Below are 23730 nucleotides of genomic sequence, written 5' to 3' on the forward strand. Positions count from 1 at the left end.
CTGGCTTAAATAATTTCACTTAGCTTGCAGTTTTGATAGAATAGATTCATGAGCTTTATCTTTAGCTACATAGCTACATTATCTATTTAGTTTATGTAGCTAAAGTTAGCCTTGTAGCTCCGTTAGTATAGATATTCATGAGCTTTGTGAGCTTTAGCTTTAGCTATGTTGACCACATTATCTATGTAGCTTACACAGCTAATGAGCTACATTAGAATGGTTTCATGAATGATGTTTTTATGTAAACAAAATGTTTATTATGAAATTATTAATTTTTTTGTGATCAGGTTTTTAACTTTTAACCAAACCTAACCAAACTTAAAGTTAAGTCTAATTCTGTTTTGACAGTTTTAGCATGTAAACAGATGTAGCATCTCAGATTAACAGTCTTTGAGAGGGGTCTCCTGAGATCTTGGGTCTGCAGCCAGCCTATTGAAGTTTTAGCAGTTGTTCCTTTTACCCTGCATGCACCAACACTGGTGTCCAGAAACTGAATCTGCCCAAGATAAGCCATAGTCTCCTCCCTCTTCTCCCAGCCCCCTTCCCTTTAACAGCCAATGGGGAAGCTGTGTATTCATGAGCCGGAGTAGGAGCAGGCATGTGTAGCCAGCCTGCCACAGGAGGAGGTGTGTCTCCATGAGCCAAAAGAGTGTGTGCAAACGAGCTCCGCGCTCACATGAGGAGAGGAGGTGGTGGAGAACAGTGAGTGGATCAGAGGAAGAGTGTATGTAGGCATGCAAGTGAGAATCAAGGGAAGGAGTGACAGGAAAGAAGGAAACACTCATCCACTCCCCATAAAACACACCCACTCCCAAACTGAAGGAACTGTGAACTGATACACTCTGCATGTGTGTTTCCTGCACCTTGCAGCGACAGAGGGGATCTGTGAGGATACACGGATGAGAAAGAGGTGTGGGGGAGCGCCAGGAAGAAGAGCCCGAGTGTGTCTCGCCCCGGGGGGAAGCTCCCACACACGCCACAGACTGCACACCCACTCCAGCGGGCTCTCTGCACTGTTTCCCTGACAACTAGAATGGGCTGCAATTTGTGCACCTTGCAGAAACGGGAGGAACACTACAAACTGCTGTATGAGATCGCACAGGTAAGTGAGACTTACAGGGGGGGTGATGGGGCTTAATGACAGCACAGGATAATGATGGTAGGAGTGGAAATAATTAGATTTCCTGGAGGTCAGTGTGAGGAAGGTTTGGCAAAGTTGGAGTCATTTTAACCTCCTGAGACCCTGCATGCTCTTATGAGAACATTTGCCTTTCTTACAACAGTAATTATTTCTGCTGCCAGAATTAGATAAGATGAGATAATTGTCCAGAATGTCCATTAAAGTTAAAGACATTTGCTGGGAATTCTGGTAAAATTTGCCATGTAATTTTCAGAAAATTCCATAGCAGTTTGGGGAAATTTGTTTGAATATTTTGACTTGGAAATTTTAAAGTGTTTTCATGGAAAGTTTGGTGATATGTTGTCATACTTTGGAGAGTTGATTTGAGAGTTGAAATGTGTTGGTAATTTTTAGGAATTTGATTTGATTTTTCTTTTGTTGGGGGGGCTTGGATTTTTTTGGGAGGAATTTTTCAGGCATTTTCATGAAAATTTGGGAGAGTTATTAATAATTTTGGGGGATTTGATTTGAATAGGGGGGTGCTTTGAATTTTAAGGTATTTACTCAGGAATTATTTATAAATTTGGGGGGCTTTGATTGGGAATTTTGTCAGATGTGTCCTTTGAAATCTTGGGGATACATTTCCATAGAATTTTTTTGGGAGAATTTGCTTTGAATGCTTTGCATTTTCATGGGAATTTGGGAAATTTGTTTGCAGTTCTTGTGAATTTGTTTGGATTTTTCAGGAATATTCAAGTACATTTGGGGAATTCATTGGTAATTTGGAGAAATTTGATTTGAATTTTGGGTAGAATTAAATTTCATGTTGGCTTGAATTTATTTTTTTGGATGGAAATTTTAGGTGATTTTTTTATATATATATCGAAGAGTTTTCCTGGAAGCTCCAGTTGAAATTTTCTTTGAAAAAATCTGGACATTTTTATGGGAATTTTTGTGAATTTGTTTGGAATTTTTCAGGCATTTTCATGGAAATTTGGTAAATATATTGTTTTTTGGGGGAATTTAATTGTATTTTTTATTAGAGGAAAAGGGGGGGGGGCTGATTTTATTTTTGAGTATTAATTTAGAAATTCATTTGTAAGTTGTTTTTGGGAGGTTTTGTTATGTGGTGGAGGTGAGGAGTCCTTTGGAATTTTCAAGAATTTGTTAAAACTGTAAAAGGAGTTTAGATGTTTTCCCACATATTTATTTGTACATGTTTTATACAGACAATTTGGGGGGGCTTAAAGTTTTACTTTTTTTTAGTACATTTTGGCTTTATGATTAAGTTTCACTGAAACATTTGGGGAATATTTGAGGAAATTCGGGGGTACTATTTATGGGATAATTTAAAAATATAGTTAAGAACTTTCACAGGACTCATTTCTTTGAAATTTAGGGGAATTTGTGAGAATTTGGAAATTTCCAACTTTTAGTGGAAATTTTGTTCTTGCTTGGCCTTAACAAGTCCTTGTGGTCCATCCCTCTCTCAATGAGTCACACTATTTCTTACTGACTGAAAACACTCAACAACTGACCAACAGGCTGACGAAGAGCCAAAACAGGTGCTCTACACCCAATCCTGTGTATATTTTCTGCAGTAACAAGACCTTCAAGAGATTAATGGACATCATTTTTGGTCAAAACTACTTCCTGTTCACAGACATGGCTGAGCTTTTAAACTTATCAGGTCCTTCTAGTCCCATATAGGTAGGAGTAACTAAAAAAGCACTCCAAACAAAAGCTCAGGTCTCATTAGGTTAAAGAAGACACAGGTAGATTAAAACCAGAAGTGAGTGGAGGATAGAACGTAAGGAAGACTGACTTACTCTCAAGCAGACAGGCAGAGAGCCAGCGTGTTAGTGTATGTGTGTATTCCATCAAAGTGAGAGCAGCTAGTTATTTCTCTTCAGCAGCAGGAGATGTGAGAACAAGTTCAGCTCTTTTTCCCGCGTTGGCTCCGGGGGAATTCATCACATCTCCTCTGCCTGCGACTGTCTAGAAGCAACACAGTTCAAAGAACAAGCAGCAAATGTGTTCTGCTTTTTGTGCTCCTCTGTTGTTTGTCAGAACTGGACTTTTTCCCCCTCTTACTTTGACCTGATATGACAGTTTTCACACTTGTGCTGTCATGCTTAACGTGCTTTTTGAAAACATAGTGTTTCATGAACTTTCGTCCTCATATTCATAACATTTCTGCATGTAAAATAGCTTTTCCCCATCATATCACTGCCAAAAGCCTCACGACCTCATTATTATCTCCATGAATTATCATATTTAAGCAGTGAAATTCTGTGAATGTATAACTTGCCATCTTGTGGGCTTGGCTGGAATGTGTTGATTAGGTAGGAAGTGAGAATTAGCGTGATGTTTTTAAAAAGAGAGTGAGAAATGCCAATCTTTATGGTATAGAGGAAACCATGTCAACTCTTTTAGAGAATTTTAAGGTCCATGAGTAAAACAGAACTGGGATAAATTTGCCCCCTTTCTGGTTTCTTATTTTTGGCATATTTGTCACCTAAATGTTACAGATCATCAGAAAAAATTCTAATATGGGACAAAGATAACCTGAGTAAATACAAAATTCAGTTTTTAAATGATGATTTTTTTTTTGTTAAGGGAAAAAGCCATCCAAACCTACCCAGCCCTTTAAATGCTGTTCTGGGTTCTTTTGAGACCTCCTCGATGAGTCGTCGATGCACCCTCAGTGTAATTTTGGTTGGTTGGCCACTCCTGGAAGGGTTCAACAATGCTCCAAGTTTTCTTCTTGTGTGGGTTATGGTTCTCGCAAAGGTTAGCTTGGGGTGCAGGTCTTTAAATGTTGCTCTGGGTTCTTATGTGACCTCCTGGATGAGTCGTTGATAGGCTGGTCACTCCTGGGAAAGTTTCAACCATGTTCCAAGTTTTCTTCATTTGTTGGTAAAGGCTCTCATTATTGTTCCCTAGAGTGCAGGTCTTTAATGTTGTTCAGGATCCATTTTTAAGCTCCTGGATGAGTTGTTGATTTGCTTAATTGGAGTAATGTTGTAGGCTTGCCATCCTTGGGAAGGTTCAACAATGTTCCAAGTATTCTCCTTGTGTGGGTAATGGCTCTCACCAAGGTTGGCCTGGGGTGCAGGTCTTTAAATGTTGTTCTGAGTTCTTTTGGGACCTCCTGGATGACTCCTTGATGCACTCTTGGAGTCATTTTGGTAAGCTGGCCACCCAGCTAAGAGTTCAACAACACTTTCTCCATTTGTGGGTAATGGCTCTCACTATGGTTCCCTGGAATGCAGGCCTGTATATGTTGCTCTGGTTTCATTTGGGACCTCCTGAATCAGTTGTTAATGTGAGTCATTTGGTATGCTGGCCACCCCTGGAAAGGGTCAACAATGCTCCAAGTTTTCTACAACTGTGGGTAATGGCTCTCTCTATGGTTCCCTGGAATGCAGGCCTATGGATGTTGTTCTGGATTCATTTGTGACCTGCTGGATCAGTTGTTGATTCGCTTGATGTGAGTCATTTTGTATGCTGGCCACCCCTGGGATGGTTGAACAATGCTCCAAGTTTTCTACATTTGTGGATAATGTCTCCCACCATGGTTTGCTAGAGTGTAGGTCTTTAGATGTTGTTCTGGGTCCTTTTTTGACCTCCATGAGTTGTCAATTAGCTCGTTCAGAGTAATGTTGTAGGCTGGCCACTCCTGGGAAGGTTCAACAATGTTCCAAGTTTTCTCCATTTGTGGATAATGGTGCTCACCATGGTTCGTTCGCATCTCAAAACTTTAGAAATGGCTTTGCAACCAATTATTTAAAGCCTGCATTTTGTATTTACTATAGTTATCTTTGCCTAATATTGGAATTTGTTTGATGATCTGGCACATTTAAGTGTGACAAATGTGCTAAAAGTAAGATATCAAGTATGGAGCAGATACTACCACACTGTATTTTAACATGGTGAATTAGTTAAACAACCTTGAATTTACAGTAAAGTGCTAGGAATATATGTAAAGCATAGTGAATGTTTTTTCCAGCATTGATATGTTTGTATGTGGAGGTGTTTGTGAAACACGTGAGTTGGATCTTCTGTGTTGTGAAGTACAGTACCAGTGAATACAAGCCAAGCAGCAGCAAGGTTCATTCATCATTTAGAGCCTTCCACTGTTACAGACGCTGGATACAGTGTCATGAGAATGAGCACTTTGGTGGTGCTTTAACTGTACACAAAATCAACATTATGCAAAGAAATGCTTAAAGATGCTGATCCAGTCACAACCATGTTAAAGTTGTTGTCAGTTATTTAATGTAAATGGAACAACTGCATGTTTTCTTGGCTGTATAATGTTATCACGGCCCTACCTTCATCATCGCAGCTAGATCCTTTTATTCACTTTATTCACAGCACTGCAGGCTCAAGCTCATTATATTAAACGCCTGGTGCTTTAATGAGATGGTGGATGCCAGGGTGGAGAGCAAGAAAATTAACCATGTCAGTTAAAGAAAGCCCTGGGAGGTCATGTCTGCTTTGTACTGTTGAGAGAAACTCGCTTAAACAAAGGAGCAAGTAGTGTTTGTTAACAAACCAAGCAAATTAACCTTACATATCTTGCGAAAGGCATAAAAAAAGGTAAAAGCAGGGTTTATTTAAATGGCATATGTAATTTTTCCAAGAAAATAGTCATATTGAGACAGTCATTTACTTAATGAAAGTCTTGCAGGAAGGTTGATATCACTACAGTAAAATTGTAGCAATCAAGCAGTTAGCTATACTAAGCACAGAGACCCTGTTTGGACTTTGCATTAACATGAATTAACTTCCATTTCAGATACCGAGTGTTAGTCTTAATAAACGCCAGGTGTGGATGCTCCCCAATGCGATACTGCAGCTCCTGCATAGCTTAGACTGCATGTGGAAGTGGTCTGGGATGTCTTTAATTAAGCTGGACTGGTAGTGTGGTTGCTTCAAGTACTGGCCCTGGCTGCAGAAGTTCACCAGTAAGCAAAAAGCACAGCTTCATTTATAACCGATCAGCCTTGCTTGTAATGATGGGAATCATAGCTCTTAATAGGAGCCAGCCTTTCAGCTCCTATAGGGCTCTATGTTTGGTACCATTCTGGCTTTTTAATTGAGTTTTAAATACGATAGAAATGGAAGCTTTTATGTAAGACAGGCGTGTCCAAACTATGGCCCAAGGTCTTTTTTTTTTTTTTTTTTTGGCCCACAGTAAATTCCCAAAATAAACTGAATACAGCCCACATTAGAAAATCAAGCTTGTGCTTGATTGTATTGTACGTTATAGTTTTGGTGGGCAGGACTACCATGCTAGTTCTGTAAACAAACATTTTGACAAGAAGAATTAATTAATGTGGCTTTTTAGAACTACACTGAAACAAAACTGTAAATAGTAAACACACTGGCAACCATAATGGCAAAGATTTATCAATAGCGATCTTGGGGGCGGAGCCAGTGAAGGCCAGAGCTGACCAGAGCCCTCTGAGGTCTGACTGGCCTCCTCAGAATTCTTAAAATGATTAGCTAATTGCCTTGTAAGTTATTAACAAGTCATTTAAGCATGCTCAGTCACTAAGCATATCTTAAAATACATTACATTGGTACTAATGTTAATATCCTAGGATGAAAGAGGCCCCATTATCCTTATATATTTCATTATAAGGCCCTCAGTGGGAAATGTTTGATTTAACACAAAGAAAATTAAAAGTCTGTTGCAGGGATGCACAGCAACCATCAGCAAATAAAGTGGACCATAAACAGATGTCAGTAGATGTGTAGAAGCTATGTTATATCAAATTTATGTTGGCATTTAGCAGACTTAGCAGCAAGTTAAGAGAAGAGATGAACTACTGGGGAAATGGTGCAGCCTGCTGGACAAACTCTGACATGTTTTCATGGTTAAACATTGGAAAAATGGGAGTCTTACACTGAAAGAAGTAAGGAAAAAAACATTGGTATCAGTATCAGCACTGGATAAGCACATCACTGTTTGTTTCAGCCCTGATTGTTACAATCAGTGCCTCTCCATAACCTCGCAAAGCAGATTGATTGTCCAGATTCCACGTCTGTTATCAGATCCACCTTGTAAAGTTTTAATCTGGAATGATAATGCCCAGTGTGAAAACGGATCTGACCAATCAGGTGGGTTTTAGTTGTACTAGAAGCCGGTATATACAATGGCTGCTACTGGTGTAGCGATTATAGCAGCAGTTTTATCAGAACTGGACCACATTTCTTTATTAAAACAAGAGCAAAGATCTTTTTTTTCAACTTCTTCTCAATGGGCCTTGGCACGAGTTTTATACACCAGTAAGCTCCATCATTCGGAAACTAAGACATGGTTAGACTGTTGAGCTCAGGTTACTACCGCAGCTGTACATGTGTAGTACCTCATTTGTCTTGTTGCTCTGATAGGCCTGTAATGAATGTGACTGACCAATCACCTCTGAGCTTCAACTCTTCTGGGAAGGCTCTTCACAAGGTTTCAGAGTGTGTTTATGGGAATTTTTGACCATTCTCTGCGAAGTGCATTTGTGAGGTCACACACTGATGTTGGACGAGAAGGCCTAGCTCTCAGTCTCCGCTCTAATTCATCCCAAAGGTGTTCTACTGGGTTAAGGTCAGGACTCTGTGCAGTCCAGTCAAGTTGATCCACACCAAACTCTCTCATCCATGTCTTTATGGACCTTGCTTTGTGCACTGGTGCACAGTCATGTTGGAACAGGAAGGGGCCATCCCCAAACTGTTCCCACAAAGTTGGGAGCATGGAATTGTCCAAAATCTCTTGGTATGCATTCAGAGTTCCTTTCACTGGAACTAAGGGGCCAAGCCCAGCTCATGGAAAACAAGCCCACACCATAATCCCCCCTCCACCAAACTTTACACTTGGCACAATGCAGTCAGACAAGCAACGTTCTCCTGGCAACCACCAAACCCAGACTCATCCATCAGATTGCCAGATGGAGAACCGCGATTCGCCACTCCACAGAAGTGAAGTGGATGCAGCTGCTTGGCCATTGAAACCCATTCCATGAAGCTCTCTACTCACTGTTCTTGAGCTAATCTGAAGGCCACATGAAGTTTAGAGGTTTTTAGCGATTGACTGTGCAGAAAGTTGGCGACCTCTGCGCACTATGCACCTCAGCATCCGCTGACCCCACTCTGTCACTTTACGTGGCCTACCACTTCCTGGCTGAGCTGCTATCATTCCTAGTCGTTTCCACTTTTTTATAATACCACTGACAGTTGACTGTGGAATATTTAGGAGCAATGAAAATTTCACGACTGGACTTGTTGCACAGGTGGCATCCTATCACAGTACCACACAGGAATTCACTGAGCTCCTGAGAGCGACCCATTCTTTCACAAATGTTTGTAGACACAGTCTGCATGCCTAGGTGCTTGATTTTAACCACCTGTGACCATGGAAGTGATTGGAACATCTGATTTCAATTATTTGGGTGGGTGAGTGAATACTTTTGGCAATATAGTGTATCTTATCATATGGAACTGTAGGGAATCTACCTTTAAAATGGCCATAAATGCAATAGTTTTAATAATTGTTAAATACCCAAGTCATGAAATTTATTGACCTGGATTATTACAAAAGAGATTCAAAGTCCATTCCTGACTCTATAAAGATGTTTCTTTTAATTCAGGAAAGCTGATAGGCTGCATATCTGCTACAAAAGGGTAAATGTGGCTCTCTATTTCGCATTTTTCTATCTGTCTTTGCAGAAAAAACAGACGAGCCTCTTATTTTCTAGATCCTTACTTTCCTTTCCTTACTTTTTTTCCTTGGAGCCTCTCCTACATGTCAAAAATCAACAACAATTTGAAGTTTTTGATAAAACTCTGTATTTTTCAAAAAAAAAAAAACATTTGTTTTTGTGTGTTTTTCCTGCCAAAAGTCATTTATGTAATCTACTTCACAGCTGTTTTATCATGGTTTTAGTCAATATGTGCAAATCTTGTTTGACAGCTTTAGAGCAAATAAAGCCTCACGCCCCTGAGATCTTTGGCGTCCCCTCCAAGGGGGACCCAGACCCCAGGTCAGGAACCAGTGCTCTAGATTCATGTGAGACATGCCTTTCAGACAGTCTTGTTAACATGCAAACCAAAATGGCATTAGGAAACCAGTGGTACTTGGACGATTTTCATGCTTACAGCTTTCTTACCATACCATTAACCTTACTTGCTAACAAAGCTAACAGCTAAAGCTCCAGCACATTGACAGTAGTAATGCTCTTGTCAGACAGCTCTAGGCATGGGCTTTGACTTTCCTTTGAGAGTGAAAGTCTAAGTTATGACACTGCTGGCTTTAATAAATTCTGTACATGTTTCTGGTTAATATTAAAGACGACTAGACTAAAGGAATAAGACAGAAAGCAGCTATAGCTCAGGAAATCTTGTTTTTGCCGAGCACGTTCAGAGCTGTGAGTGTTTTATGAAGCCTGATATTTGCATAGAAGTTGGCAGGAGCTGAGATAAAAATGAACCTTATGCTTTGCTCCCATTTCTTCACCACACTAGGTGTCCTACGACTGTGGCAGGCGTCCAAGAATATTGTGAGTGTGTGAGTGTGAGCTCACTGTTAAATGCTCTGTGGTGTGTATCTGACAGTCAGCGAACACCTACAGTTCTCATTACCGGAGTGGAAAAAAAGAGAGAAAGAGTGGGAGAGGGAGAGAAAGTGAGCTCACCAGGCAGTAAGTGTGTCAGCGTGACTTTGTCCCCAAACTGGTGGCTGAGGGGATTCTGCAAATCCGGAGAGACTCTCCGACAATCCCGCCGTCTCTTTCTCTCCTTTATCACTCAAGACTCATTTGAGCTCCTTCTCCGTTTCATAAATTCTCATTCTACATAACCTTCATTAGTCTCTGCTCCCCTCTGCCTTCTTTCTCTTATTGCACTTTGGCAAACAGTCAGATTTTTAAAGTGTTTTTGTTCTGCTTCACTTCCAGCAGTGCTACACAACGGTACCACCCTCTCATTATAGAGGAGTAAAACCAAAGGATGCTGATACCGATGGTTAAGCAGGGATATAACAGCCTCTCTTTGTCTCCTAATACTATGGTGATTTATTCTTTTTGTGTCTTACTCTTGTGTTTTTACCACGCTGATAGTTAAACTATTGAGACATTTGAAAAATGACAGTTAATGACTTCCACAGCTGCTTTTGTTTACCATTTTTACCATCCACTGATCAAACAGGCATCTCTGCCCCTTCATAAGTCAGTTGATGACATGATAAATGTCATAATAATAGTCCTATGGCTACTTTAATGCTAGACTTTATGGTAGTGGAAATATTTTGTAGTTAAATCAATAATTCCAAGGTGAATTTATGTGCTCAGTCATTTCAGTTTTTTTCATATTGCTTTGGTAAAGTCAGACTAACCATTTTTATTCAAATCAACATCTTTGCCCTGCTGACTTATCTTTGCCAGTGCTGATGAAATTAACACCAAAGCTCAGAGACTAAGAAGTGAATCTTCGGCTGCTTTTAGGATTGACCAGTCTTGGCCTGGTGTTTACTGGCTATAACTGGAGTTGTTCCAATTATGATACCAGTATCGGAAATACATCCGATGCTGCTGAAAATATGGGTACTGGTATCAGCAAGTACACAGGTTTATGCACCTGATACTTTTTGTTTAGCTTTATATTTGGCTTCATTGAGCAGTGTTATATATTAGCATTTTAAACAGGAAATCAATTCATTTTTGCTGCTGGAAAAACACAATTTTTTTTAGATTAGCAAAGAACAAAGGAAGAGCTGTAATTATTGCTGGTGCAAGGTTTTGGATATTTAAAAAAAAATCAGCTTTATTCATAGAAATTATGTCTGCCCGTTAACATTCATGAAATTACCACATTGCAAACATTAAAGAGTAAGAAACCTGCCGTTAACAAAGTAGAGAATGATCAAGAGTCTAATCTGGGGCTCGCTTTATCTTCACTAGCTTTAGCTAAAGCCACCATAGCTATGCCAGCTATATACACATGGTACTACATAAGCCAATGTAGCTGAGTTAGCTTTAGCAATGTGACCTTTAGCTGAAATAACCTAGCTATGTAGAAAACATACCAACATAGATTATGTAGCCACCCTGTGACCTTTAGCTACATTAGCTGAATTGCTATGCTAGCAACTTAGCCACTGATATTTAACTACCTTTGCTAAAGCTCACTCACTAAAGCTTATTAGTTACATAGCTACTTTGTGAGATTAGTGTTTGCTATGTAAGCTATGTAGCTATTTTATCTACATAGCAATGTTAGCTTTAACTATATTTTCTAAAGCTCATGTTGCTCAAGCTAATTTATCTATGAGGCTGCTTTGTGAGCCTAGCCTTAGCTATGTTATCTATGTAGCTATGTTGACCTTAACTACATCTTCCAAATCCCACATTGCTTAAGTTTATTAAACTAGCTACATAGCAGCTTTGTGAGCTTAGCTTTGGCTATGTTAGCTATGTAACTATGTTATCTATGTAGCTATGTTAACTTTAACTATATCCTCTAACGCTCACATTGCTCAAGCTTATTTAGCTACATAGCCACTGAAGCTTTAACTGCTTTTACTGAAGCTCACTCACTAAGTTTATTTAGTTACATAGATAGCTGCTTTGTGAGATTAGTTTTAACTATGTTAGCTATGTAGCGCTGTTATCTACATAGCTACATTAGCTTTAACTACATCTTCTAAAGCTCATTTTGCTCAAGCTTATTTATCTATGAGGCCGCTTTGTGAGCTTATCCTTAACTATGTTATCTATGTAGCTGTGTTAACCTTAACTACATCTTCCAAATCTCACATTGCTTAAGCTTATTAAGCTAGCTATATAGCAGCTTTGTGAGCTTAGCTTTGGCTATGTTAGCTATGTAGCTATGTTATCTATGTAGCTATGTTAACTTTAACTATAGCTATCCTCTAACACATTGCTCAAGCTTATTTAGCTACATAGCCACTGAAGCTTTAACTTTGTTTGCTAAAGCTCATGTTCCTAAAGCTTTTTTAAGCCACAAAGCTGCTTTGTGAGCTTAGCTCAGGCTATTTTAGCTATGTAGCTAACATAGCTAAATAGATAACATAGCTAACATAGCTTAAGCTAAGCTCACAAATTTGCTTAGCTATGTTAGCTTTACCCACATCTCCTAAAGCTCACATTGCTCAAGCTTATTTAGCTATGTAGCGCTTTGTGGGGAATTTGTGGGTTTAACTATGTTGGCTGTGTAGCTACATTTTCTACGTAGTTGTGTTAGCTTTAGCTACTTCTTCTAAAGCTCACATTGGAACCTAGGAACCACCTAGGAAGCTCAGATAGCTGCTTGGTGACCTTAAGCTACACTAGCTTTGTAGCTAAAGGCCAGATTAGACTACGCAAATTCAGCCAGGTTTTGGGCCGAGTACAAAATAGCTGCTCTTTGTCAAACATCAGGCCTGAGTTTTCACATCAGGAATGACAAACACTGTTGTGGTAAGGATATTCCCAGGGGTTTATTTCCCCATTCGGCTAAACTCTCATTTAAATTTCATTTAATTATAAATCAATAATATGAGATCAGATGACTGGTGGTCAGAAAACACCATCTGTACTCTGTTTAATCAAAATTTTCATATGCATATGGACACAACGCCCAACAACATTAATGCATGGCACGGATATCTTGCAGCTGTGTTCAACAAATCTCTGACATTATGAAGACTGGGATAAGAGCTTTGCATATACTCACCTTGATTGGGACATCCCTACCAGCGACAGTAGTCCCCCCTCTAGCCTTGCTAGTGGATATTTTGTCACCAAGCCTGTAGAACCATTTTTAACACAGAAGCATTGTCTGTTGTGTTCCTGGTGGTATTGAAAATTATTCATTTAAAAAATGTTAAATGCCTCGCATCGTTGGGGAAGTGACACTTTCAGAATGGATGGCAGCTATTTAGAGTCAGGGTTGTAATTTCCCCTGCCTAAATAGATAGATAGTGTTTAGAACCAACCTGTTCAGCATTTTGAAAAAGTAACGGAGCGTTTCAGGCGCCAATTTCACTTTCTGAGCCTGCAGGCCCGCCTCAGCGTCTCCCAAACACCACCAGCACCACCACGGAGCCTATCTCTGTTCACACAGCTGCACTGTTGTGACAGGAGTGACCGACCCCAGCTGCCCAGTGGCCACACAGAGATTTATGACTCTCATCAGACTATTTACATTCAACATTTCATTTGTGATTTTGTGTGTGTGCAGTCACACCCCGGGGCTCCTTCCTGGCTGTAGTGATTGCTAGTCCATGTATTTTCCTTGTGGCTGTGTTAAATTGTCTCCTCAGCCTCTGGCCCTCCAGCGCCTCGGAGCAGCAATGTATTTTGTCCTTTTATTTTGTCCTGAATGCAACATTTTATTGCAACACAACAATGCCTGACACCTTAAATCTACTGTATACAATAGCATTGATTTTTATATGTAGATCCTCCCTGGATAGCTTTCTTGGTGTTCCACTGTTGTTAAAGGAAGAATTCCCAAATGACAGAGGCTTGAATCAAACAAAAGCATGCTGGATGCAGTTTGGACAGGTTGGGGTCATTGATGAGTGTAGATACTAGATGGTGTTTTCATAATATCCCTCGTCCAAGGGATTTGATCCAAGCATATTACATACCATTTCAATCTTGGCATTCATATTGAAAACCCATGCATAAGTCTTCCAACCAAAACCATACAAGCACAAACTTGACTTGATTTTGCAGGATCCAAACTTTGGTCTTGTAGTCAATACTGATGCTTCAAGACCAGGACCGCCCCCAGAAATAACAGGGCCCCTGAGCAGCTCAATGAATGGGCCCTCCCCAGATATGATTTATAATATCAGTGCATGCATTCTGGATCAGAAGGGTTGCAACGTTAGTCTCCTAGCTAAAGCTAATGGATTGGCTAGATTCCATACCCGTCATCAGGCAGATCCAGATCGTGGTTTAGTTGTACTGCAAGCCAGTAAACAATGGTGACTAGGGCAGCAGTTTGCTTGAATGTAGATACAGTTTTTTCCAAACTGGACCACATTTCTTTATTAAAAGTAGAGCAAAGAATTGCACTGAAAGCTTTTCATGGCAGATGTTTTTACTCCGAGCTTATAATCAACAACGATAGTTACTGTGTCAAGTTCCAGAGCTGTGCTTGCCCCCTCCATCATAGCCTTCATTGCTCTGATTGGCACTGAATGAAGTAATGGCTGTGATGGACAGAACTCTATGGGCTGTTGCCCAGATGGATGTGAGATTAATCCTATGCAATGGATATGTGAAACAGTCTATCTGCCGTGTCAGGTTGCTTTCCTATTCTTTCTTTTCTGGTATACCTCCAGTGAAGTCTGGCATTGCTAGCCACATGCTTTGGTTCAATGGGCCTGTTCACATAATTAGCATTAGCAAAAAGCCTCATTCTGTGTCAGGGGAAAGGGGTCAGCATTTTGGGACAGGCTACATTTGACTAAAACAACAATAAATAAAGTGTGAACATTTAATTCTTTTATAATAATGGCAAATATTTAGGCTAAAAAATTGATTGTGATAGCTTTTGTTTTTTTAATGGACTGTGTTTTTGCCAACATTTATGGCCTCCCACACAGCTGGGTCCTCAAAAGGATTTCCCCCTACTTTAGGCCAGTGGTTCCTAAAGACGGGGGGGTCCTGAGACGCTGAAAGAGGGTCGCAAGTTGCCTTCCAAAAAAATATTATTTTTTTGTTAGAAAATTTTTGTCTGTCTGAGTTAACCCTTTTTGCCAGTTTATATCCTTTTTCATCTCATTTTCATCAAATTTCCACCCTTATAGCCAATTGAAAGCCATTTCAGCCACTTTTTAATCCCATTTTACCACTATTTATGCCTGTTTTTGCCACTTCAACCCATATTTGCCATTTTTTTGTTTATTGTTTGCCTCTTTCATCTAATTTTTGCCACTTCTTACCCATTTCTGCTACTTTTAAAATCAAATTTCACCACTTTGTCCACCATTATATGCCATTATTACCCCATTTTAGCCATTTTCAACCCATTTAAACTCTGTTTTATTAACAAAAGGAGATTTACATTTTTAACAAGGCTATTTACTGTGCAACTGAATAAAAAACGATACTTTTTTCTTTGACAAGAGTGGTCATTTTTCAGATTAAATAGAAAATATGGATACCAACTTTAACTTTACAATGGACCATGATTTTATTGACCTCCATGGGCCCCAGAAAGATTACCTTGCCCAATCATGCAGCATTGAACAGAGCAATAGATAAACAGGAAGCAAGCTGAGTGAAGTAGGATGTAAAACAAGAACAGCCAATGGCAATGATAATAAACGTGAAGCATAAAGTTAGATGGATGAAAAGAGCAACTTGCTGATTTGTTGCAACAATACAAGTTTTTACCCACATGTACTGGAAAATAAACCACAGACAAGCTGAAAAAGGAGAAGAGCAGGACAATTACAAATGCAGTGGACTTAGCATGCAGCTAACAGCGAACCATTTTAGCTTCTTCTCTCTAAGGTCAGGTTTGACAGTGCAAGATTTGACGTCTTGAGTGTTGGGACCAGGCCAAGACTCTGGTAGTCCTTGAACACAATCTGGTAGTGAGTGTGCTGTGTTGATTCTGTCATTCTACACCACACACTATACCAATAAAACTGTAAAATCAGTGATAAATTGTAGTCATGGTTGGGGTCTCTCACTCTGAAAAAATTAGTTATGATTTTAAAATCCTAACGTGTGAAGCCAACTTTAGCCACAAGAGTATTCGGCCTGTGTTTGAAGATAGTGGCTCTTTGAGCGTCCTTGAAGGAAGATAGACTGTATGACCCCTATAGACAGTTAAAAAAAGCCTTCCATAATTTAGTCAATTTTAGGTCAAAACAGGCTAAAAAGCATAATTTTTGCAGTGCATCACATGCAAATGATGCCTTGTGTAAAATGGGAAATCATTATTAATAAAAACACTCTATCAAACCATCACATTGTATATGATGTCTAGCACTGATTCATGTTAGACACGGTAGTCATACGCCCAGCCAAAATGCATTAAAATGGTAAAATGTATGACGAAAGTGTACCTCAGGTTATATTTGTAGCACCAATAAAACACATACAGTAACACCAAGATAAGGTCTAAACCCGATGCTGAAAAATCATCCATTTCATGTGCTTTCTCTTTTGGCGGGCAACCAGAAGACGTGCAACCCGCAGTGCCGTCGACGAGGCCATATGCACCTCTAAATCATTCGGCATTATCGCCATGCTGTGCTCCAACGAGCAACTATAACCATGATGGAAGACACCAGATGATGTGTGTACGGCTGCAGAGATCATTTCCATAATGCTACATTAACACTTTTAGGAGAATTATTTTGAACCTTAAGGTTTGAAAAGCTCGGTTGTTAAACTTTTCTTTTACACAGCGTGGTCTTATTTCTCTCTGTGTGTTCACAAGAGAGACTTGTCAAGAGGGATTACACTCACAGGTGGAAAGGTCAAAGCCAATGAACCACACAGACAGGAAGACAACTTGTTCAGCCAAAAAATGCACGAGGAAATGGAAAGGTCATGTCAGTCGATAGTGTCAGAAAAAGCTCAAAATCCTCTCAGAGAGAGTGAGATGGACAGAGAGAAAAGCAAACAGGACAAGTGGAGAGAAGATAATACAGGTGACCCCGCTGTGTTTTGCTGTAGTTTCCAGATAACTGCTTCTAAAGCTTTATTTTCTACTTCAACACCTCTCCATCAGGCAAGATAAAGCCTCAATCCTCCCAATGATAGCGAAAAATGTCCTTTCCTTATGTGGACAAAGCTCCATGTCTGAGGTGGCCATATGGATGTGACGGCTGTGTGGGTCTGACCACAGCTTCCTCTGCTCCGTGTGTCGCTCCGTGGACACCATAGGTGGTGGCGGGGTGAAGGGGTGTCTGTCTGGCCCCCTTCATGCTGTCTAACAGGCTGGACATGTGGCACAGCATCTGTCTCTGGAGGACAGGCCCACACAAAGGTAACACCCAATAAAAAATGGACATGATCTGGAAGTGATCGGAAAATCCTTTTAAATCAATATGAGAGAGTACCTTCATATTTATAAATTAGTAACCAGCCATTTAAGCTAATGCTAATACCAATAGATCTGCTGATCATGATGATGTGTGAGTGTCAGATGAGGGGCAGGAAGTGAAGAACTTAATAATCAATAGTGGCATAGGTGAGTTAGCACACTAAAGCTCTGCACACTACAATTATTATAAAATATACATTAGGTACAAGCCCTACCGTACACTTTACAAAATAGTGATTTTTCCCTCATGTTAACATGTTTACCTGCCCTCGAAGTGATCAGTATCACATATTACTCAGTCTTGTAGACCAGCTACATGTCTGGTCAGAAGAAGAGACACAATAGTCTTGTACTATGTTTGAGTACCAGTTTCATTTCCTTCTTTTTTGTTGATTTTTTTGATACACATTCAAAAACCCAAATGAAGAGCTGTGTGGAACCAATCGACTGGCTGTTATTACTGAGCTGAGCCAAATGATCCAGATCTTCTGAAAAGAGACAGATCCCTCATCACAATGTGCAAGGCTGTATGGAAATCAAAGTATGGTGCCAAACCAAGACAAACTGCACTGAATGAAACCAACCTGCTTGCAGACCTTACGTGAGCAATATCTGACATCGCTTGTAGTCTTAAGAAGGAGGCTTCTAATCCATGTCTGCCACCTTTTTTTCATAATAAATTCTTTCTTGACAAAAAAGAAGCTTAGGACAGTTTTTTTTTTCCAGAGTTTGACTGATTGGCATAGCCATTAACAGCACAAACCTTTGCAGAAATTATTTCTTGCCCCCATCTGGACTTCTCCACTGTGACATAGAATCATGTGCCAAGAACCTTCTTTTATTGTAATGACGCCAAAAGAGATGCTGAGTCAAGCAGAGCCAAGAGCAGAGCGGAAAGGTAGACAGTCTTGTAGTTGATTTACTTTGTGGCTTCATTAAAAATGTTCCAGACTCATGGTGGGTCCCCTTGAGTATGTTGGGCCCCAGGCATCACCTTAACCTTGATATATATAGTCATGTGCAGAAGTTTTAGGCATGAAGGCTAAGGATTGCCGCAACCCAAGGCTGGCAGGGGTAGAAAATTTCTCATAATGAGGGCGTAATATATCCTTGAAAACCAGATTCCAGGTTTGAGCCATCTTGCAAAGCTCCAGTTTGAATGGACTGTCCCGGGTCTGAAAGTTGACCGTACTAATCAGCATCACTTGAGGAGAAAGAGGCAGTAGCTGCTGGGGGTTTTGTTAATGGAAAGCAATAGCAGTGGTTGCTGCCAGTCTAGCGATTAGCTTGGATGTAGTTCTAGCGGCAACTTTGTCAGATCTGGACCTCATTTCTTTGTAAGAACAAAGAGTAAAACTGAAAGCTTCTCTTGGCAGGGAAGATATTTTTGCAACTGTTCTGACAGGCCTTGGCATGAGTTTTATCCACCAACAAGTTACGTCGGCCTGCCGAAACTGTGCACGCCTGCTACCTCACTGTATTTTGTTGCTCTGATTCGCCAGTAATAGGACAAATAAAACATTCATCCAGTCAACTTTCATGCCCATGCAAAGGACACATTAAACAATTTTTCAGGCATGTCAGTTTAGGAGAAACGCACTTTAAGGAGGTGAGTTTGGGTGACCTATGGCGGCCGCCACACCTGTTACAGTTCTAAAATTTGAGAACTTCTTTGTCCTCTTTGAAAACTTAGGAAATATTTGAGTTAATGTAAGACTTCCAATTAAAAAATAGATGTTACATAGGAAAGGTCACTTTTGAAGTCAATATTGATATTTCAGTGCAGAAATTATACATATTATATCTTTAATTAAAGCACATGTGTGACATATTGTTGATGTGGATTTGACTTAGAATCATCTTTATTTTATAATTGCTTCTAGGAATAGAGATAGCTTAATCTATATCATGTAATGCAGTTCAGATGAAAAATTACAAAGGTGTGATTTTTGTGATTGTGACACTCTGACACCAGGTGATTAAGGGGAGGACCGGCACTTATTTTTTCCACTTAACGGAGTGTCGTGTGTGTACGGTAGATCACAAAGTCAGGGGGAATACCAGTCCGGGTGTGAAGGGGAGGAACCAACAGTCGCAGCCTCGCTTCACTGGCCAGCGATCTCCCCCTGCGTTGGCTCTGATAAGCCCAGGATGAAAGCTCTTTTTGTGGGCAGTGTGACACTCCTCACCCCCTCCTCCTGCCTCCTTTCCAGACGAGGCAAAGAAGGCATTTACACAACTCCACTGGCAGCGTTAGGAGATGCCTATTTGCACATACTGTGTACGTTCACACAAGGTCTGTCCATTCATCAGCTTTATGGCTTGTTTTCCCTTTTTTACGACTGCGTAAAAATGTCATTCATGCTTTTAGCACCCGACAAGAGGACTTATCAGTTGTTATCAGCCTGTGGCTCATTACCATACTCGCCAAATGGCAAAGTGGCCTGGCCAAGATGATAGGAGGTTGGAAAATCAGGAAAAAGGAGAGATAGAGGAGAGGTAAAGCATGATGGGAGAAAACCAGAGCAAGAAGATGACATATTCAATCAATAAATCCTTTAAATCCCTCTATTTTCCTTAACACAAAGTCTCACCTTCCTCCTCTTCCTCCTGCCACTTATCAGCCGACAAACACTCTTTCCTTCCCGTTCCATGCCGCTGCTCCTGTCTGTCTTTCCCTCCTGTTTGTCACCGTCTGTCTTCCTGACTCATTTGGCGTGACCCCGCCCTCAGAATGTCACGGGATTTTCACGGGAAGAAAACAGGCACTTTCTGTCTTTCATGTGTCGAATAAAGCCGCTAATGTTGTCTGGTCTCAGTGTGCATTGTCAGCCTGTGACTGTAATATGGTTTGAAGGCAACCTTGTGCCAGAATAACCCAATAATAGCCCTCATGGCCGCACGCTGCAGGCTTTGTTTCGTCAGGTTAGACAGATGTAAGGACCAACCATCTGGAGCTGTTATGGATATGTTGATGGTGCAAAACTGCACACATACACACAAAAATCCCCCTGGATATTTTGCAGTTGCTGGGGAAAATTGCTAAAACACAACTTTTTAGACATAAAAGCCTTTAAATTTGCATAAAATTTCTCTAAGCCAGAACTTCAGAGGATGTTTTTGGCAGCAAAGGTGCTGTTCTCATTTGAAAACAAATCTGCTGTGGTTGAAAAGGAAACAACCACCTTTTCTGTGCTTCTTTTTATGTGTGCCAAGAATTTACAATCATAAATTCTCATTTTTGGCACTAATTCGAGGAATAAAGCGACACATTATCAGTCGGTTTTCTGCAATGTCAGAGATGATGCTGATAAATTCATCGCCACATTTACTGCCCAGGCTCAAAAAGGCCGTTAGCTTGATGCTAAATGCTCAAAACTCATCAACTGTTGTGCCAAGGTGGTTTCGAACCCTCTGGTTGGATGCTTGGTCCAGGTGGTCTAAAAGGAGATTAGGTTACAGAACAGCACTGGTGTCTAATTCCAACTTAACCAACTTGGGTTTTGGAGTCATTAGGGCCCACTCAGCGCCTGGCATTGAGTACAGTTGCGGATAGAATGACACTAAACCATCTGTACAGTGGGCTGCTACTGGTGGTGGTAGTGTTGGGAGGGGGGGTTATTGTGTCTAGTGTGGGGTGTAACCATAAGCCTTGTGTTGATATGGGAAATGCCCTCAGGATGGAGGGAAATGGAAGCACAGCGGCAGGGTCTTTGTTGCCGTATGCTGAATGTTTGAGGAAATCCATTCAATTTTTCATCTGTGCAGTTGTATTCGATCTCGCTAGGTTTGGGGGAATTCAGGAATGCAGAGATCACAACAAATCCAATTCAAGTCTAATCCAGAGCAATAATTGAAGAGGAATCTGCGTCTAGAGAGTTTGAAATTGTCTTTGGTTTATTTAAAGATTTCTAGGTTTATAAGATGCATAAATTAGTTAATCCTTAGATTGTTACAGCACCAGCTCTAGGTTGCACAGGGAGACAAGGATTACTTTTGCAAGAATCGTTCAAGAAGAGTACGACTCTGTCCTCCTGAAAACCCTCATCCAGATCTGCATTCCCTTTTACCTGCTACTGTCTATCGGTGAAGTGAATGGTACTCCCATTACAATATGGCCAGACTCGACTCCTCTGTTGTTTCCTGGTGGTCGAATGAATGACCAAACTCCATTCAATCTGTAGAAGAAAAAGCCAGAGACCCAGCTCCTTCAGGAACACCTATTCATGAAGCTAGACTTATCTCCTCTGGAGTCCCCAGAGGTAGAATGAGTAGCCCACCCACATTTGGTCCTGCACAGCCCCTGTTTACTTCTGAGAACGTTCTAGACCAAGTTCTTTGTGTACAACCCCACACTTGGATGTTTGGTGCTAAAGATGATTATGTTGATGACAATTGCATTCGTGATGGTGATATTCAGGTCTTAAGGAAAAGAGAACATGTATCCAATGGTCTGTGTCCACCAAGCAGTATGGCTTTGTAGCCCCTAATCATTTCAACAGCTAATGTCCATCCAGCCTCGCTCGAAGTGATGGGAATTCCTGTCCTCTTCAGAGATCTGGATCGTCTGGCACAACTTTATGAAACCATCATTTAGTCCCAAAAAACTCTTCATTTGATACCATCCTGGCTTTCTAATGTATATTAAACAATAACAAAAAAGGAAAGGGAACCATCTCCAAAACAGAAGCCACTCCTGTCATTCACATAATAGAGCCAGCTCTTGGAGTACTATTTCAGTCCTCAATGACTCTTCATTTGATACCATTTTGGCTCTCTAATTTAACCATCTCCCAAACAGGAGCCAGCTCCTGTCATTCACATAATAGAGCCAGCTCTGGGAGTACTAGAAGAGGCCCTATTCCAGTCCAAAACAACTCTTCTTTTCATACTATTTTGGCTCTCTAATTTCTATTAAACAACAAAAAAGGAAAGGAAAGGGAACCACCTCCCAAACAGGAGCCAGCTCCTATCAGTCATATAATGAAGCTGGCTCTTAGTCCAAAGGACTCTTTATTTGGTACCATTTTGGCTTTTTTATGTCTATTACAACAACAAAATGGAAGAAAGGAAACTGTTTCACAATTGGGAGCAAGCTCCTGTCTTTCACATAATAAAGCCAGTGCTTGGAGTACCATAAGAGCTTCTGTTTCAGTCCCAAACGACTCTTCATTTGATACCATCCTGGCTTTCTAATTTATATTAAACAACAAAAAAAAGAAAAGGGAACCATCTCCTAAACAGAAGCCAGCTCCTGTCATTCACATAATAGAGCCAGCTCTTGGAGTACAATAAGAGGCCCTATTTCAGTCTCCAATGACTCTTCATTTGATACCATTTTGGCACTCTATTTTATATAAAAATAAATGAAAGGGAACCATCTCCCAAACAGGAGCCAGCTCCTGTCATTTATATAATGAAGCTGGCTCTCAGCCCAAAGGACTCTTTATTTGGCTTTTGTTATGGCTTTTACAACAGCAAAATGGAAGAAAGGAAACTGTTTCACAATTGGGAGCCAGCTCCTGTCATTCACATAATAGAGCTAGCTCTTGGAATGCTAGAGGTCCCATTTCAGTCCCAAATGACTCCTCATTTGGTACCAGTTATGCTTTTGTCAATTTAACAACACCAAAGATGGAGAAGGAAACAGTTTCACAATAGGGAGCCAGCTTCCTGTATATAATGGAGCTGGCTCTTACAGCTGGCCTGTTTTGTGAAAGACACATCACTACTGCTCTCAACTTGTCTTTAAAGGAGTTTTTATTGAGGTTTTAGGTCATTCAGGTCCACACCACAAGGTTTATTTGCTAAAGATTAATTTAATGTTTCCTTTATAAGCATGTTTATGAAGAAAAGAGGGGGAAAAGCTATCAAAGAAGTGCCACCAACCTCATTAGAAAACAGCATTTTTTTGTTTGTCTAGCTCTACTGCTGTCACACGAAGTGATGATTCTTTTGACCAGTCATTCGACTGCAGTGTGTCCAACTCCATCTTTTAGGGCAGGGTAGACATGCTTGGGACCCAAAAAGAGGGGGCCAAAAATTATGAATCGATCAGATCAGTTATCAGATCAATTATTCTGGTAACTTTCCCAACTTCTGACAGTGGAAACACAAGTAATATTGCTCTGTACCAAACTGGACCAGACCCCTTGGAAACACTTAAGAAAGAATCTTTTTGATCTGAAAATCTGCAGGACTTTAACACCAAGACATGACTGAAAAAACTGAATTATTGAAGTTAAAAAAGGCGGTGAATTCTTTAAGAAGTTTAGCCTAATCTATCCAAACTGTCTGAATTTTTAGGGTTGAATAATTTTCTTTAAAATCATACAGAAAACAGATCTGACTTCTTGAAAGTATTGTTAATGCAAAATTCTTTAGTCTTTTCTTATTTGGGGACTAACACAACTGAGACTCATGACCTCATTTCCAGAAAGTAACGGTTGATTTAAAGAGTCAATCTGTGATACGCTCTGAAAATTACCCATAAGCACTCACTAATCATCATCTGACTGATTTTATGTTGTGGCAGA

The 23730-nt window shown here is 40.3% G+C and overlaps 1 protein-coding gene across 1 annotated transcript in view; it reads left to right on the plus strand.

Moving 5' to 3' along the window:
* The first annotated feature begins 1033 nt into the window (after positions 1–1033).
* pdzrn4 (PDZ domain containing ring finger 4) overlaps positions 1034–23730 on the plus strand; it is a 74456-nt gene continuing 51759 nt past the window's right edge. Inside the window, exon 1 of the mRNA XM_041780971.1 lies at positions 1034–1102. Coding sequence (XP_041636905.1) covers positions 1034–1102 — 69 coding nt within the window. The remainder of the gene's footprint in view (positions 1103–23730) is intronic.

Source organism: Cheilinus undulatus, linkage group 23, assembly GCF_018320785.1.
Source record: "Cheilinus undulatus linkage group 23, ASM1832078v1, whole genome shotgun sequence".
Classification (NCBI taxonomy): Eukaryota; Metazoa; Chordata; class Actinopteri; order Labriformes; family Labridae; genus Cheilinus; species Cheilinus undulatus.